The 17870-nt window shown below is 39.2% G+C and overlaps 1 protein-coding gene across 1 annotated transcript in view; it reads left to right on the top strand.

Moving 5' to 3' along the window:
• The window catches only part of CPED1 (cadherin like and PC-esterase domain containing 1), a 654007-nt gene that overhangs the window by 116230 nt on the left and 519907 nt on the right, over window positions 1–17870 (top strand). The window contains exon 3 of the mRNA XM_053719194.1: window positions 1773–1879. Coding sequence (XP_053575169.1) covers window positions 1773–1879 — 107 coding nt within the window. The remainder of the gene's footprint in view (window positions 1–1772; window positions 1880–17870) is intronic.

The raw sequence follows: 17870 nt of genomic DNA, 5'->3' as shown, positions 1-17870 counted from the left end.
ATGTTTGGGAAGCAGATTAGGGGTACATAGGGATAATGTAAGTAGCGGCGGTTTACGGAGCGGCAGATTAGGGGTTAATAATAATATGCAGGGGTCAGCGATAGCGGGGGCGGCAGATTAGGGGTTAATAAGTGTAAGGTTAGGGGTGTTTAGACTCGGGGTACATGTTAGAGTGTTAAGTGCAGACGTAGGAAGGATTACCGCATAGCAAACAATGGGGCTGCGTTAGGAGCTGAACGCTGCTTTTTTGCAGGTGTTTGGTTTTTTTTCAGCTCAAACAGCTCCATTGTTTCCTATGGGGGAATCGTGCACGATCACGTTTTTGAGGCTGGCCGCGTCCGTAAGCAACTCTGGTATCGAGAGTTGAAGCTGCGTTAAAAATGCTCTACGCTCCTTTTTTGGAGCCTAACGCAGCCATTCTGTGGACTCTCAATACCAGAGTTATTTTAAAGGTGCGGCCAGAAAAAAGCCGGCGTTATTTTTTCGGGTCGTTACCGACAAAACTCCAAATCTAGCCGACAGTCTCTCCAGAAAAATATGACTGAACATACCTCATTGCTGCATAGCATGAAACCGTTCCTCACACTGAAGTTTCCTGTACTCCTCAGCCTCTGTATGAACAGCAATGGACCTTAGTTACAAATGCTAAGATCATCATCCTCCAGGCAGCAGTCTTCATCCATCTGCTGCCTGAGAGTAAATAGTACACACTGGTACCATTTAAAATAACAAATTCTTGCTTGAAGAAATTAAAAACTAATATTTTATCACCTCTTTCACTTTACCCTTCCTAGTACTTAGAGTAGGCAAAAAGAATGACTAGGAGGTGGAGCTAAGGGAGGAGCTATATAGACAGCTCTGCTGTGGTGCTCTTTGCCACTTCCTGTTGGGAAGGATAATATCCCACAAGTAAAGGATGAATCCGTGGACTCGTCTTACCTTTGTAAAATAAATATATGTATATATATTTGCTGCCCATCGTTTGCGACTTACCCCCTTCGCTGCGTTATTTCTCATGCTGTGTCTTACTGCATGAGAACAAGACTCCCATTGGAGCCTATGGAAGCGCGCTCTCATGAGCGCAATGCTTCTATGCAATGCAAACGCATCCTTACGTTTGCATTGCACCTCACTTGTAATACTAGCGCACATTTGTGTGTGCTGGTATTACTAAGTTGAACGCAAATATTGCTTTCATGGAAGCAATATTTTGCTCTCAATTTATAATCTAGCTAACAGCTGGTGGACGCACCTCCGGAGTAAACCAATATTACACTACCCTATCCAAGAATGAACATTAGAAAGAAGTCAAGTAAAGACAACATATATGGGTTTTCTTAGTAAAAATCTGTCTAGCCATTTGCTTATCTACAATAAAATTCATTTTCTCAGGAGGACCTGTAGAAGGACTAAAAAAATACAGCAAATGTAACTTTTTACATTGCTTTCTTGCTATCTTTAATGAAACACTAATCTGCACTTCAGTCGCCACTTCATCTTTGTTTTCCTCCCTTGCTGCTTGTCATTACTCATTATAGGTCCTGCAGCGCGTCTGTAACCTCCTGGCAACAGAGACTTCAAAGAATAAGACAGTGAGCAGTTTTCCCACTTTAGAGGCACAAATTCTGAACTGCAGAATTAAAGCTTGTTCTAAAAGTAATTTGTATCCTCACGAATTTGCTTTGGAGTTTGGGTGTTTTGTTCAACGAAAGGATAAGCTTTTAGTTCATTTTTGTATTTGCTGCTAATATTAATTTATCTTTTTTTTTTAGATATGGTGATCTACAGAGATGCTTTTATCTACATTCCGTCTAATACAAGTTTAGTCACAAATTGTATGGAAAAAAGAGAACTGGCTGAATCACTGCAAATGAGAAAGGTAATTAGATTAGATTCGTTTTATTGTCATTGTAAAAAGTAGGAAAACAGAGACAACGAAATTATTTTTGAAAATCTAACCAATCCTATACACAGATAGTACTATAATGGTAAAACTAAATAGATAGCAAAAAATTCAAGTGACTTGTGCAAAACATTTCTATACCACAAAAGTAAGTACAATGCAAGTGTAATAAAGTGCAAGTGCAAAAAAATCCGTTCCATACAAAAAAGTATATATATGTGTAAAAAAATGTAATAAACAATTAGTCATCTTGCACACATATGTGTACATTTGCATTATATATATGATGTGAATCATGAGTGTTTTATATAAATCATATGTGTATTTTATATTATATGTGTTATGTGAATATAAAGTGAGGTTGAAAAGAACCATTAACAGGATAATCAATAAATTAAATTAAAACCATTAATTTAGCACTTTCTTCATTATAATAAAAAGATCTAATCATCAGAAGGATAAAAATTAAAAAATTAAAAAAGGCTATGAGCATGAGAGATTTTTAAAAGTTATTATTTAGCAGAGTAATGGCTCTTGGAAAAAAACTATTCCGTAACCTAGCAGTTTTTCCTTTTAAGCTTCTATAACGTCTCCCAGATAGTAAAAGGGCAAATAGTCTGTTGCTAACATGGAAGGGATCATGAATAATTCGATAGGCCTTTAAAAGACTACGTCTGCTTTGAAGATCTTCAATGGTAGGTAACTGAGCACCTATGATATACTGGGCGGTTTTAACTACCCGTTGCAGAGCTTTGCGATCAGAATTAGTAATTAGTAGTAATAACAGTGACATGGACATTATACCATTTTAGATACCAGTAAATAATGTTTAGTTCTAATATTATAATCACACTGTACCAAACGTGTTCTACATTAATAACACAATTGTTACAGTGTGGTTGCAATATTAATAGTAAACCTAATCAGTACTGTGCAGTTTTACTTTGATAAATTTCTATTATAGTCACTCTACACCAAACATGTTCTATTCTAAACAGTATAATATAAACATATAACACCCTACATATACATGTACAATATACCCACAACCCCAGTTCCTATAGCTTTATTATTAAGGTTTTGTTTGTGTTCTTTATTAGCTATGCTGATCACATACATAGCAAATATATAGACATTTCATGGAAGTTCTTTGGGAGTAACCTGTATTTCAATGAGAAACATCACTGGAAGATTGTAGTGTTGTGAAAAAACCCTCAGCTTAGGTGCCCGCTTTTACACATATCTGTCTTGCTACCCTTTTAGTGGAGAGATTAGCAATTGTAAGAAATCTACTGCATGTACAGTGAAACTTGGTTTACATATCTATTATCTGAACTTTTATTAAACAGAAACCACTTTTACATTTAGTGAATGCACATTCTATGTTGTGTAAAAATGCTTTAAAACAAGCCCCACACACACTGCCAAGACCCACATTCACTGGCAATGTGGGCAGATTATTAAACAGGCAGCAAGCCTTATTGTTTCCTATGGACATCGCAACTCGTCTGAACAGCGAGGGTCAGACGGGGGAGGCTAAAATGGACATTTCTTGCAGAACCAATGATAGGTCTGTGTTGCTATCTGGTGTCTAGTAGGCATGTTGCACACCTCTGGGGATGAGGCAGGTCTTGCTGTTGCCCCAGTTGATACAAGGGTTGTCTAAAAGTGCAGCATTACTGTGTTGGGTTGCAGTTGATTCTCACAAGCATGAGCATTATTTTAATGTAATTCACTAGGAGGGCTCAGTATCCAAGCGAAGGAGTCCTGTATGATGTGGATTTTCTTTTGCATCTACTTGCATCTACATAGTAAGACAAAAACTTTTTAATAGAAAGCCATCTTGTGTTTTTGTGCTTATTGATGATTTTTATTTTTTTATTTTTAGTGTAAAAATTTTATTGATTTAATGAGATATAAACAATCATATGTGTCATAAATACAAACCAGTGATTCAACAGTGTATGACGATCTATGAAAAACAAAGAGACAAAGGCAAGAACATCAATGTCAATTTAAGATGTAATAAATTTTCTAGAATAACAGAAAAAGAAAAAAAAAATACTCCACAGTCGAACAATGCACAATACTGCTAATATTTTTCTGCTCCACTTGTAAGGAAGCCCTGAATGTTTAATTATGTACAGTAAAAAAAATTGCAGTGTGCTTTAATGATTTATTTTGCTTGTTTTTCCCCACTAATGTTTAAATCTGAGCATTGTGGTTTTTACATTGCCTCCAGAGAGACTAGAGTGCTTTCATGGAATTCAGAACCTCTAGCTAATTACAAGATACACAGTGATTGCTTGAACAGTGCAGGGTCTTAAAGGGACAGTCAAGTCCAAAATAAACTTTCATATAGGGCATGCAATTTTAAACAACTTTCCAATTTACTTTTATCACCAATTTTGGTTTGTTCTCTTGGTATTCTTAGTTGAAAGCTAAACCTAGTTAGGCTCATATGCTAATTTCTTAGTTTTTGAAGGCCGCCTCTTATGTGAATGCATTTTGACAGTTTTTCACCACTAGAGGGTGTTAGTTCATGTGTGTCATATAGATAACATTGTGCTCACACATGTGAAGTTACCCTGGAGTGAACACTGATTGGCTAAAATGCAAGTCTGTCAAAGGGGCAGTTTGCAGAGGCTTAGATACAAAGTAATCACAGAGGTAAAAAGTGTATTATTATAACTGTGTTGGTTATGCAAAACTGGGAAATTGGGTAATAAAGGGATTATATATCTTTTTCAACAACAAAAATTCTGGTGTTGACTGCCCCTTTAATTCTTTCTGCCTCTAATTGGTGACTGCAAAGGAGAAACAACAAACAACACTTAATGAGGCTTTTCAAGGGGTATGCCCCTGGGCTGCAAAACAATGCAAATGTTGCTAATAAAATGACTGTTTAAATGCTTTTATATGCAGATTTTGTCTCAGTGCAGAAGGTGAACATTTGATGCATCTATAGAAGAATAAATGTAATGTCCCTTTAAAAGAATTTGTGCAAAATCAACCAGTAGGAGTAGTTCTGTATCTTCTTACTCATTTGCAAACACTTTACATTTTTCTTGTATAACAAAAAACATTTGCCTAGATTACGAGTTTTGTCGGTAAGGCTGTGCGGTGCTAACAAGCAGTTTATGCTCACCGCTCACTTGCAGACTTAGCTCCACATCTCACCTCAATACCAGCACTGCTTACGTTAGCGGTAAGCAGGTAAAACATGCTCGTGCATGATTTCCCCATAGGAATCAATGGGGGAGAGCCGTCTGAAAAAACCCCTGAAAAAAGCAGCGTTCAGCTCCTAACGCAGCCCCATTGATTCCTATGGGGAAATACTTTTTATGTCTACACCTAACACCCTAACATGAACCCTGAGTCTAAACACCCCTAATCTTACACTTATTAACCCCTAATCTGCCGCCCCAACATCGCCGACACCTGCATTATATTATTAACCCGTAATCTGCCGCTCCGGACACCGCCACCACCTACATTATACTTATGAACCCCTAATCTGCTGCCCCCAACATCGCCGAACCCTACATTATATTTATTAACCCCTAATCTGCTGCCCCCAACATCGTCAAACCCTACATTATATTTATTAACCCCTAATCTGCTGCCCCCAACATCGTCAAACCCTACATTATATTTATTAACCCCTAATCTGCCACCCCCAATGTCGCCGCCACTATATTAAATGTATTAACCCCTAAATCTAAGTCTAACCCTAACACCCCCTAACTTAAATATAATTTAAATAAATCTAAATAAAATAACTGTCATTTAACTAAATTATTCAAAACTAAATACTTACCTATAAAATAAACCCGAAACTAGCTACAATATAACTAATAGTTACATTGTAGCTAGCTTAGGATTTATTTTTATTTTACAGGCAAATTTGTATTTATTTTAACTAGGTAGAATAGTTATTAAATAGTTATTAACTATTTTATAGCTACCTAGTTAAAATAAATTCAAATTTACCTGTAAAACAAATCCTAACCTAAGTTACAATTACACCTAACAATACACTATAATTAAATTAATTACCTAAACTAACTACAATTAAATACAATTGAAAAAAATTATCTAAAGTACGAAAAGCCCCCCACTAAATTACAGAAAATAATAAAATAATTACAAGAATTTTAAACTAATTACACCTAATCTAATCCTCCTAATAAAATAAAAAAGCCCCCCAAAATAATAAAAAGCCCTACCCTATACTTAATTACAAATAGCCCTTAAAAGGGCCTTTTGCGGGGCATTGCCCCAATGTAATCAGCTCTATTACCTGTAAAAAAAAATACAATACCCCCCAACATTAAAACCCACCACCCACACACCCAACCCTACTCTAAAACCCACCCAATCCCCCCTTAATAAAACCTAACACTATTTTCTGTAACTAGTATTTAGTTTTAAATAGGAATTATTTAGTGAATTGTAGTAATTTTATTTTGATTTATTTAAATTATAGTTAATTTAGGGGGGTGTTAGGGTTAGACTTAGATTTAGGGGTTAATACATTTAATATAGTTGCGGCGACGTTGGGGGTGGCAGATTAGGGGTTAATAAATGTAGGTAGGTGTTGGCGGTGTTAGGGACGGCAGATTAGGGGTTAATAAAATTAAACTAGTGTTTGCGATGTGGGAGGGCGGCGGTTTAGGGGTTAATGTATATTTTATAGTGGTGCCGATGTCCGGTTTGGCAGATTAGGGGTTAAAAATAATTTTTTAGTGTTTACGATGTGGGGGGGGGGGCTCGGTTTAGGGGTTAATAGGTAGTTTATGGGTGTTAGTGTACTTTTTAGCACTTTAGTTAAGAGTTTTATGCTACGGCGTTAGCCCAAAAAACTCTTAACTACTGACTTTTAAATGCAGTATCAGTCTTGACAGGAGAGGCTGTACCGCTCACTTTTTGGAAGACTTGTAATACCGGCGTTATGCAAGTCCCATTGAAAAAATAGGATACGCAATTGACGTAAGTGGATTTGCGATATTTTCGAGTCTGGCCAAAAAAGTGAGCGTTACACCTGTCATTTCAAGACTCGTAATACCAGCGTTAGGAAAAAAGCAGCGTTGGGACCTCTCAACGCTGCTTTTTAAGGCTAACGCAAGACTCGTAATCTAGGTGATGGTTTGGAAACCAAAATTTTTAGACAAACAATGGTTCAACAATGTTGCAAATGTATTTATTTTTAGGTTACACCAGTGTTTTTCCTTTATGACAAAAAACTGGCAGGTGATTTAAACAATGCTAGTGTGGTTCCAACGTATTGATTGCAGTATCAAAAAGATAATGCTTATACATTCATAGAACAAATAATATATGAACACTAGTCTGCTTCTAATAAGCCATGCTAAATCAGCAATATATCTCTCTAGTATGTTTACCAGAACAGGAAAGCTTTTAAGTTTTCTTCTTCTCTAGTGAGGTAATTTCATGCAGAGCTAACTTCTGAAGGACAGGTTATTAAATTATAGCCACTGAGAGAATTTGTATTATACAGCCACTCTAGCAGTAAGTGACATGTATATGCGAATGATAAGCTATAGGTTTCCATGACATGCTCTTAACATTTTACATTTCATTTTTTTGTAATTATTTAGGGAACATTTAATTCATTGTATTTATTTTTGTATCTAAAAGTGGTTGTATTAAATTGTATTACATATTTTTAATCCTACTTGCCTGTCTGTCTAACTGTCTGTCTGTCATCTATCTATATCTATCTATCTATCTATCTATCTATCTATCTGTCTGTCTGCCCGTCTGTCTGTCTGTCTGCCCATCTATATGTTTGTCTGTCTGCTCTTCTATCTGTCTTTCGGTCGGTTGGTCAGTCTGTCTTTCTGTCTGTCTATCTGCCTTATGTCATTTAAATTCTTATTAAACTATGAAAAGCAAAGAAAATCCTTGCTTCATATTCCTCTTTAAGAGACAGTAAACATGTAAAATGCTTAAAGGGACACTGAACTCAACATGAAACTTTCATGATTCAGATAGAACATGCAATTTTACACAACTTTCCAATATACATCCATTAACAAAATGTGCACAGTCTTTTATATTTACACTTTTTTAGTCACCAGCTCCTAGTGAGGATGTTCAAGAATTAACAAAATATACCTGTATGCATTTGTGATTGGTTGATAGCTGTCACATGATGCAGGGGGGACGGGAAATAGACATTTCTATTGTCTTTTTTAATGTGTTTGTTGATTATGCAAATCTACTGTATTTACTGGTCCTTTATCCCCTTAATGACAGCGCCGTACCCTGTACGTTGCTGCAGTCCTGGGCTTCTCTCTACCGCGATCTCACTAAAAATAGCATCGGACAGCGGTGGTGCCGAGGGAAGCGGGTGGGACCACTACGCCACGCTACAGGTGATGAAGGAAAAAAAAAAGAGACAATGTTCTGTCGCAGTGAGGAGGGAGTAGAGGAAATGAGGGGTATCCTCTGTGGAATCCGTTAGGGAAAAGTGATCTGGGAGGGGGTAGGTTATTGAAGGGGGGGGAGCTATACTACAGAAAAAATGGGTATTTTAATGTTTTTTTTAACAAAATTGCCTAATTTGCAGCAAACTGGGTACTGGCAGACAGCTGCCAGTACCTAAGATGGCGGCAAATAGGTAGAGGGTGAGAGATAGAGAGCTGTGTGGGGGGATTAGGTAGGTTGGGAGGTAAGGTGGGATACTACCCTGCAGAAAATATATAAAAATAAAAAACAAACAAAAAAAAAAACCCTTTTATTTTTATACTGGCAGACTCTCTGCCAGTACTTAAGATGGGGGTGACCTTTGGGGAGTGGGGGAGGGAAGAAAGCTGTTTGAGAGGTGTCAGGGAGGGATCAGGGGGTGGGATGTGTCAGATGGGAGGCTGATCTCTACACTAAAGCTAAAATTAACCATACAAGCTACCTAATTAACCCCTTCACTGCTGCACATCGACATTTAGCGGCCTTCTAATTACCAAAAAGCAATGCCAAAGCCATATATGGCTAAAATTATCCCTACAAGCTAATTAACCCCTTCACTGCTGTCCATAATACAAGTGTGGTGCGCATCAGCATTTAGCGGCCTTCTAATTACCAAAAAGTAATGCCAAAGCCATATATGTCTGCTATTTATGAATAAAGGGGATCCCAGAGAAGCATTTACAACAATTCATGCCATGATTGCTCAAGCTGTTTGTAAATAATTTTAGTGAGAAACCTAAAATTGTGAAAAAGTTAACATTTATTTTTTTATTTGATCGCATTGGGCGGTGAAAGGGTGGCATGAAATATATCAAAATAGGCCTAGATCAATACTTTGGGTTGTCTGCTAAAATGTTTTTATAGTTTTGATAGGTAAATATAAAAAAAGGCTATATTTCTGTTTAAATGTAGTAAAAGCAAAAATGCTAAAAATGCTCTGGTCTTTTGGGGAAGTTTTTGTCTGAAATGCCCGGCCCTTAAGGGGTTAAAGGGACTGTAAAGTCAAAACAAAAATAAACTTAAAGGGACAATACACCCACATTTTTTCTTTCATGATTCAGATAAAGCATGCAATTTTATGCAACTTTCTAATATACTCCTATTATCAATTTTTATTCATTCTCTTGCTATCTTTATTTGAAAAAGAAGGCTTCTAAGCTATTTTTTGTTTAGTACCATGGACAGCACTTGTTTATTGGTGGGTGAATGTATCCACCAATCAGCAAGAACAACCCAAGTTGTTCACCAAAAACAGGCCGGCATCTAAACTTACATTCTTGCATTTCAAATAAAGATACCAAGAGAATGAAGAAAATTTGATAATAGGAGTAAATTAGAAGGTTGCTTAAAATCTCATGCTCTATCTGAATCACAAAAGAAAAAAATTGGGTTCAGTGTCCCTTTAAACGGATTGGATATGACATTTTAAATAACTTCTGTTATCAATTTTGCTTAGTTCTCTTGGTATGTTTTGTTAAAGGGACCCAGAATAAAAGTAATCTTCAATAGCAATATCTATATATTTTCATTATTTTTGTTATTAGCATTGCGTTTCGAATTTTAACCTTTTCTTAGCAATCCAATTGCAAAAATAGAATGATTTTCTAAACCCACGATGGCTATTCTTATTACCATCATCCAATCCTGAACGATAACCCAGGTTATGAAAATAGCAGCGTTTTAACGCTATGCGCATGTGCAATATTTCATCCACGTCATTCTTGATGTTACTCACAGCAAACCAGCAGACCTACTGTATCAATATCAGACAGAGCTGATGAATACACTGAATAGAGCAGGTAAGTGCGGATCGCTGCGAGAATCTCCCTAACAATAACGAACAATAATGCTATATTTATGTAAAAATAGACAAGCTTATGAATGAAACACATATTCATTTTTATGTATCTATATGCTCAATACGCTGAATAGACCAGGTAATAGCAGAGCACTGCAAGAATCTCCCTAACAATAACGAGCATTAATTCTATATTTATAAATGATACACACATTAATTTTATTTAAATATATATATATATATATATATATATATATATATACTAGTCCTAAAGCCTGTGTACATGGGTCATTTTTTGTAGTACAGCAGTCCCACCCCTTGCGCTCTCTCCCTCCCTCTCTTTTGCTATGTCTCTCTCTCTCCCCCTCTCTTATGCGCTCTCTCTCCCTCTCTCTTTTGCACTCTCTCTCTCCCCCCTCTCTTTTGCTCTCTCTCTCCCCCCTCTCTTACCCTCTCTCTCTCCCCCCTCTCTTTTGCTCTCTCTCTCCCCCTCTCTCTCCTCCCTCTCTTTTGCTCTCTCTCCCTCTCTTGCTCTCTCTCCCCCCTCTCTTTTACTCTCTCTCTCCCCCTCTCTTTTGCTCTCTCTCTCCCCCTCTCTTTTGCTCTCTCTCTCCCCCTCTCTTTTGCTGTCTCTCTCTCCCTCTCTTGCTCTCTCTCCCCCCCTCTTTTGCTCTCTCTCCCCCCTCTCTTGCTCTCTCTCTTCCCCCTTTCTTTTAAGCTCTCTCCCCCCTCTTTTGCTCTCTCTCTCGCTCTTGCTCTCTCTCCCCCCTCTCTTTTGCTCTCTCTCTCCCCCCTCTCTTGCTCTCTCTCTTCCCCCTTTCTTTTAAGCTCTCTCACCCCCTCTCTTTTGCTCTCTCTCTCTCCCCCCTCTCTTGCTCTCTCTCTCTTCCCCCTTTCTTGTAAGCTCCCCCCCTCGTTTGCTCTCTTTCCCCTCTCTCTTTTGCTCTCTCCCACCTCTCTTTTGCTCTCTCTCCCCCGTCTATTGCTCTTTCTCCCCCCTCTCTTTTGCTCTCTCTTCTCCCTATCGTTTTCTCTCTCTCCCCCTCTCTTTTGCTCTCTCTCTTCCCCTGTCTTTTGCTCTCTCTCTTTACCCTCTCTTTTGCTCTCTCTCTCCCCCTCTATTTTTCTCTCTCTCTCCCTTCCCCCTCTCTTTTGCTCTCTCCCCCCTCTCTTTTGTTCTCTCTCTCCCCTCTCTTTTTCTCTCTCTCTCTCCCTTCCCCCTCTCTTTTGCTCTCTCTCCCCCCCTCTATTTTGTTCTCTCTCTCCCCCTCTCTTTTGCTCTCTCTCTCTCCCCCTCTCTTTTGCTCTCTCTCTCCCCCCTTCCTTTTGCTCTCTCTCTCCCCCTCCTTTTGCCCTCTTTCTCTCCGCCCTCTCTTTTGCTCTCCCCTCTCTTTTGCTCTCTCTCCTCTCTTTTGCTGTCTCTCCCCTCTCTCTTTTGCTCTCTCTCTCCCCCTCTCTTTTGCTCTCTCTCTCCCCCTATCTTTTTCTCTCTTTCTCTCCCCCCTCCCTTTTGCTCACTTTCTCTCCCCCTCTCCCTCTCTCTCTCCCTCTCTTTTGCTCTCTCTCTCCCCCCTCTCTTTTGCTCTCTCCCTCTCTTTTGCTTTCCCCCTCTCTTTTGCTCTCTCCCCTCTCTCTTTTGCTGTCTCTCCCCTCTCTTTTGCTGTCTCTCCCCTCTCTTTTGCTCTCTCTCCCCCCTCGCTTTTGCTCTCTCTCCCCCTCTCTTTTGCTCTCTCTCCCCCCTCTCTTTTGCTCTCTTTCTCTCCACCCTCTCTCTACCTCTCCCCCCTCTCATTTTGCTCTCTCCCCCTCTCTTTTTGCTCTCTCTCCCCCTCTCTTTTGCTCTCTCTCTTTTGCTCTCTCCCCCCCCTCTTTTGCTCCCCCCTTTTGCACTCTCTCCTCTCTCTCTTTTATCTGCTCTCTCCCCTCTCTTTTGCTCTCTCTCTACCCTTTCTTTTGCTTTCTCTCTACCCCTTCTTTTGCTCTCTCTCTCTCCCCCCTCTTTTGTGCTCTTTCCCCCTCTTTTGCGCTCTATCAGGCCACGCCCACTCCCACCTGACCATGCCCTCCTGGCCCATTCCCACCCGGTCATGTCCCATCACAGCAATCCCGCCGGCAATGCCAACTCGTCATGCCCGCTCCACCCGACCATGCCCCGGCCACACCCCGCAATGGCCACTTCCGCACACCCTCTCTGCTCTACTGTCAGATCCTAAAGGCCAGGTATGTTTGTCCTGCATCGGACAAACATACTTGGCCTTTTATTATATAGGATATATAATCTATATTGCTTTTTATAACACATAGCACTTTGTGGATATTATAACGATTACTCTTTTATTACAAATTCCTATTATGACGAGCATTATAGACAGCAATGTTATTATTGAAACAATTATATATATATATTACTTGTACAATACAAAGATGAACATTTTAAACATCCATCAATATAAATACGAATTGAGATCTTATTTATACATATATTTAAACTGTTCACAGATAACACTGTTACTGTAACATTTTATACTATTCATAATATATAACTTTATAATAAATTTATTATATTAAAATAGACAAAGTATAATTCCTTTAACGCTAATTGATATGATTCATAAATAGCAATAACAATGGGTTGTAAATACGAAGTAGTGAAACCGCATACTCCTTATTTTTTCAACAACCTGTGTGTATAGAGAACAGGAAAACCAATTGAATCGATTGACCATTCAAAAGCGCATGCGTAATTTCAATACTAATAATATTGAATAGGTAAGTGTGGTATTATGGATCGGATATGCCCCTGGTGACGACATTGTCACTTAATGATATGCACAAAATTAGAATATGATTGGAAAAAAAGTTTGGTCGTGCATGGCTTATATTAGAGGATTGGTTGTAATGACGTTATCTTAGAAAAATAAAATTTTATTTTATAGTGTTCTGAAAGATGGTTGGACTGTAAAAGTAGGTAAGTGATGAACTATACACGTTAGTGATTTAAAATTGATGGTCAGGTTTTGGACAAAAAAGTTAAGTTTTGGAATCCTTTAAAGAGTAATCTTAGGTGAGCTCAGGAGCGTGCACGTATCTCTTGGCATCTGGCAGCAGTGTTTGCAACATTGCTTAAAGGGACACAAAACCCAATTTTTTTCTTTCATGATTCAGAGAGCATGCAATTTTAAAGTGAAGGTAAAGTTATGCTGTATAGAAGGCAACCTAGCTTATATCAAATTGACCTTAATGTATTGCTAAGTTATTTTTGCGATTACACCTATATTTTGCCAAAAAATATTTATTTTAAATTCCTTACTGTTTGGCTCCCGACTCCTCCCAAGCCCTTCTTCCTTGTTCTTCAAGTTGTGGCGTGGAGAGCAGTCCCACCCGCTCTCCACATCTCTCAAATGCTCGTTCACGATTAAGAATTCAAATGCGCATGCGCTACTCAAGATGGTTCTTTTCACTGCGCATCCGATAATCGGCGATCCCTATTTTTTTCTTAGCATGCGCAAATTGTCATTGTAGGATTCCTATCTGTAATTAATATACATGCATGAAGCGGGAGCACGCGTGGTTCTCAACAGGGCCGGATTTGCCATTAGGCACAGTAGGCATGTGCCTACAGGCGCATTGCAGAGAGGGGCGCCACGGCACTGGCTGTAAAGTCAGTGTATTTAAAAAAAAATAAAAAATATTTTTTTTTTACTTTTAAACTATTTTTTACGCCCCCTCCCTTGTCTCGTCCCTCCCACCCTGACTCCAGTCACAGTCACTCACTCTCCAGTCAGTGCCGTGGTTTGCAGATTGCAGGTTTGGAGCGGGTTTAGGGCAGGCGGCGTCACGCCCACATCACATGATTCCGGCTGCCGCCCTCAGACTCGCGGCGGGAAAGTGAAGTGAGCTGAGTGTGCTCATTGCTGCTGTCGCCAGAGCCGCCCGCCTGCCCAGTGCACGCCGTCGCCGTGGAGTGTCTTGTGGGAGACTGGCGTTAAGCCTACTGCTGTACCCTCGTGCATTCTCCCCAGCCTGTATCCTCCATCATCTGCTTCCTCAGGTCATTCTCTGCTAGGCAAGATGAGGGGGGTGAGCTGCACGGCAGCCGGCTCAGCTAATGCCGCCTTGCTCATTACCTTGTGATCTGCGGGACTGACGCTGACAGTGGTCTGGAACCTGATGAGCTGTCAGGTAAGTGAGCCCTAGGCTGGTGAGATGGTATGCGGACAGTGCGGTATACGGACGGTCTAATATAGTGTGATGTATATGAGTTTTTAAGGTACCCTGGAGAGCCTGCATTGTATTATAGGGTTATATGTATACAATTTATAATATAGTGTATACTAGAGTGCCACAGGGTGACATAGGTTTAACTGAATATGGTAAACTACTAGAGTGTGTGGCTATGTGTGGGGTGACTATATGTGGTATGAGATATATAGGACACACATGTGATATGTATACAATATATAGGGTACACAAGAGTGCCACAGTGTGACACAGCTTTAACTGGATATGGTAAACTAGAGTGTGAATATACTGTATGTGGTATGTATGAGATGTATAGGGTAACCTAGAGTGTGTCTCAGTATGTTATAAGGGTGTCTATATGTGGTATGTATGAGATCTATAGGGTAAGCTGGGCACAGTTAGTGTTAAATGCTCCTCCTCTAAGTCAGCTACTGTGGGTATTGGGGTGGAATGTCTTTTTCATTTTAAATGTCATTTGCCAGTTGGATTGCCTCCTGAGTTCCCATGATAAATAAAGCCAGGGAGGGACTCAAGAGGTGAAGTGGCAATCTTTTAGGAGGTGGCGTGCAGCATTGGAGCCCCTGTTTGAATGATATTCCTGGAATGTATTTTAAAATCAACAGTCCAAGGTTTAATTCTATAAGCAATATAACTGTCTCTTGCTCCTACCTCTGTCTGTCTGTCTGTCTGTCTCTCCCCTCTGTCTCTCTTTCAAGTCCACCTTTCTCTCTCCCTCCCCTCTGTCTCTCTCCCTCCCCTCTGTCTCTCTCCCTCCCCTCTGTCTCTCTCCCTCCCATCTGTCTATCTCTCCCCCCTCTGTCTCTCTCTCAAGTCCTCCTTTCTCTCTCCCCTTCTCTGTGTCTCTCTCCCTCCCCCCTGTCTCTCTCTCTCCCCCCTGTCTCTCTCTCTCTCTCCCCCCTGTCTCTCCCCCCCCCCCACCTGTCTCTCTCTCTCTCTCTCTCTCTCTCTCTCCCCTCTCTCTCTCTCTCTCCCCTCTCTGTCTCTCTCTCCCCTCTCTGTCTCTCTCCCTCTTCTCTTAATAATAATGCAGTAGTTTTGTTGGTTGCAAATATAATAGTTATATTAGTGCACATAATTTTATTATACTCTTATGTGTAAGATAAATACTACACTGGTTGGTGAATATAATGAAACACATAGTACTGACATCTGGCAAATGTCAATCAGTAATGGGATTACTAGTAGGTTCGGTACTAGAGAGATATTTTAGATGAGTGTAATACAATAGCAGAAGCAGGAAATTGTATAAATCACAGCCAAGCTGCACACATTTACATGCTCTTTGGGCAAAATTAACTAAGAAGTCTCTCCAGCCTCCTATTTCACTAATCTCTTTGTTATTCTATGAAGCTAATTCACACAAAAAAAGGAAGATATGAGAATGAGCTTTAGTAAATGCACAGGACAAAATAAAACAGACTGGTGATACTTTTTAGTGAATTTAAAATTAAAGGGTTTTGGGGGTTTGGGGTGCCCTAATTAATGATCGGGGGAGGTGGGGGGCAAAAAGGAAAAAAAAATATTAGTGCATAGAACAGATTATGCTGCATGTTGTGTGGGTCCCATACAACAAGCAGCATACTCTGTTCTATAATGTACTGTGTTGTATACTATTTGTCTAACATTTGCATATCTAACAAAATACTTATTATCCATAATCATAAAAATAATTCCTCTGTTTTTTCACTTTTTTTTTGGGGGGGGGGGGGGGGCAGGGGGGGGGGCAGGGGGGGGGGGGGGGCGCTTCAGGTTTTTGTGCCTACAGGCACCTGAGATGTAAATCCGGCCCTGGTTCTCAATGTTTAGAATAATGAACTAGTGCATGCGCTGATGCTTAAAGGGGTGAATGATGTTGAGTGACGGTCACCTAACGGCCAGAATATCAATTGGCTTACAAAAAATTTGGGTTGAATTTTGGAACGTTTCTAAATAACTTTATAAAGGTAATTATTATTTTTACGAGAATATATAGAAAAGTGATGAATGAAACTTATATTTAATTAGCACACATAATGCTATAGTTGATAGACATTAAGCTAACTTTACAATCACTTCAAGCAACTTTCTAATTTACTCCTATTATAATTTTTTTGCTTTCTCTTGCTATCTTTATTTGAGAAAGCAGGAATATAAGCATAGAAGCTGACCCACTTTTAGTTCAGCACCTGGGTAGCCACCAATCAGCAGGCTCTACCCAGGTGCTGAACCAAAAAATGGGTCGGCTCCAATGCTTACATTGCTGCTTTTTCAAATAAAGATAGCAAGAGATCAAAGAAAAAAATATATTATGAGTAATTTAGAAATTTGCATAAAATTTGCATGCTTTATCTGAATCGTGAAAGAAAACAATTAGGTTTTGTATCCCATTTAAAGCAGTGTTATACATAGATACAACCATTGCTACCATAGACTGATAAAGACATGTGCATTCTTCTGAGATCTTATACTACCTAGATTTACTCTTCAACAAAGGATATGAAGAGTAAAAAGCAAATCTGATAATAGAAGTAAATTGTAAAGTTGTTTTAAATCAAATGCTATGTTAATTTTGACTTTACTGTCCCTTTAATTTTGAATATTAAAACAACCTTGCAGTATTCTTTCATTATCTTTCCCCCCCTTTTAAAGAGACATTGTGCACTAGATTTTACTTTGCAGAAATGTTTTGTAGATTATCCATTTATATAACCCATCTGGGTGTGTTTTTGTAAAAATGTATAGTTTTGCTTATTTTTATATAATATTGTACTGATTTTCAGACTCCTAACCAAGCCCCAAAGTTTTAGATGTATACTGATGTATACAGACTTCAGACTGCTTCTGTTTTTGTAATGGGTCTTTTCATATGCAGCGGAGTGGGGGGGGGGGGGTTCTGCTCTTAGCCCCTTTCAATGTGTGTCCAGGTCTATTCTTATCAACAGTGCTAAACTGGGAGCTTCTAAGTAAGTTTTTAAAACATTTTATACTGGATTTTTATATCAGTATCAGCACATATTATTATTTATAGTAGTGTCTGTTACATGCTGTTAAATGAAAATTGGTATACACTGTCCCTTTAAGTCTGAAAATTATGGATTTTCCGGTCTTGAAATGTACAAAAGCACATGACAGGCTTCATGGCCACATATCTGAAACTAATTTGCAGTCTGTTATCGTGCCAATTCTTTTACTACAAAATAATAAAGATTTTGACCTAGATTTGGAGTTTGGCGTTAGCCGTGAAAACCAGGCTCCTAACGCTGGTTTTAGGCTACCGCCGGTATTTGGAGTCACTCAAAATAGGGTCTAACGCTCACTTTTCAGCCGCAACTTTTCCATACCGCAGATCCCCTTACGTCAATTGCGTATCCTATCTTTTCAATGGGATTTTTCTAACTCCGGTATTTAGAGTCGTTTCTGAAGTGAGCGTTAGAC

This window comes from Bombina bombina, chromosome 6 (assembly GCF_027579735.1).
Source record: "Bombina bombina isolate aBomBom1 chromosome 6, aBomBom1.pri, whole genome shotgun sequence".
Classification (NCBI taxonomy): Eukaryota; Metazoa; Chordata; class Amphibia; order Anura; family Bombinatoridae; genus Bombina; species Bombina bombina.
This window is presented reverse-complemented; position numbering and strand designations above follow the sequence as displayed.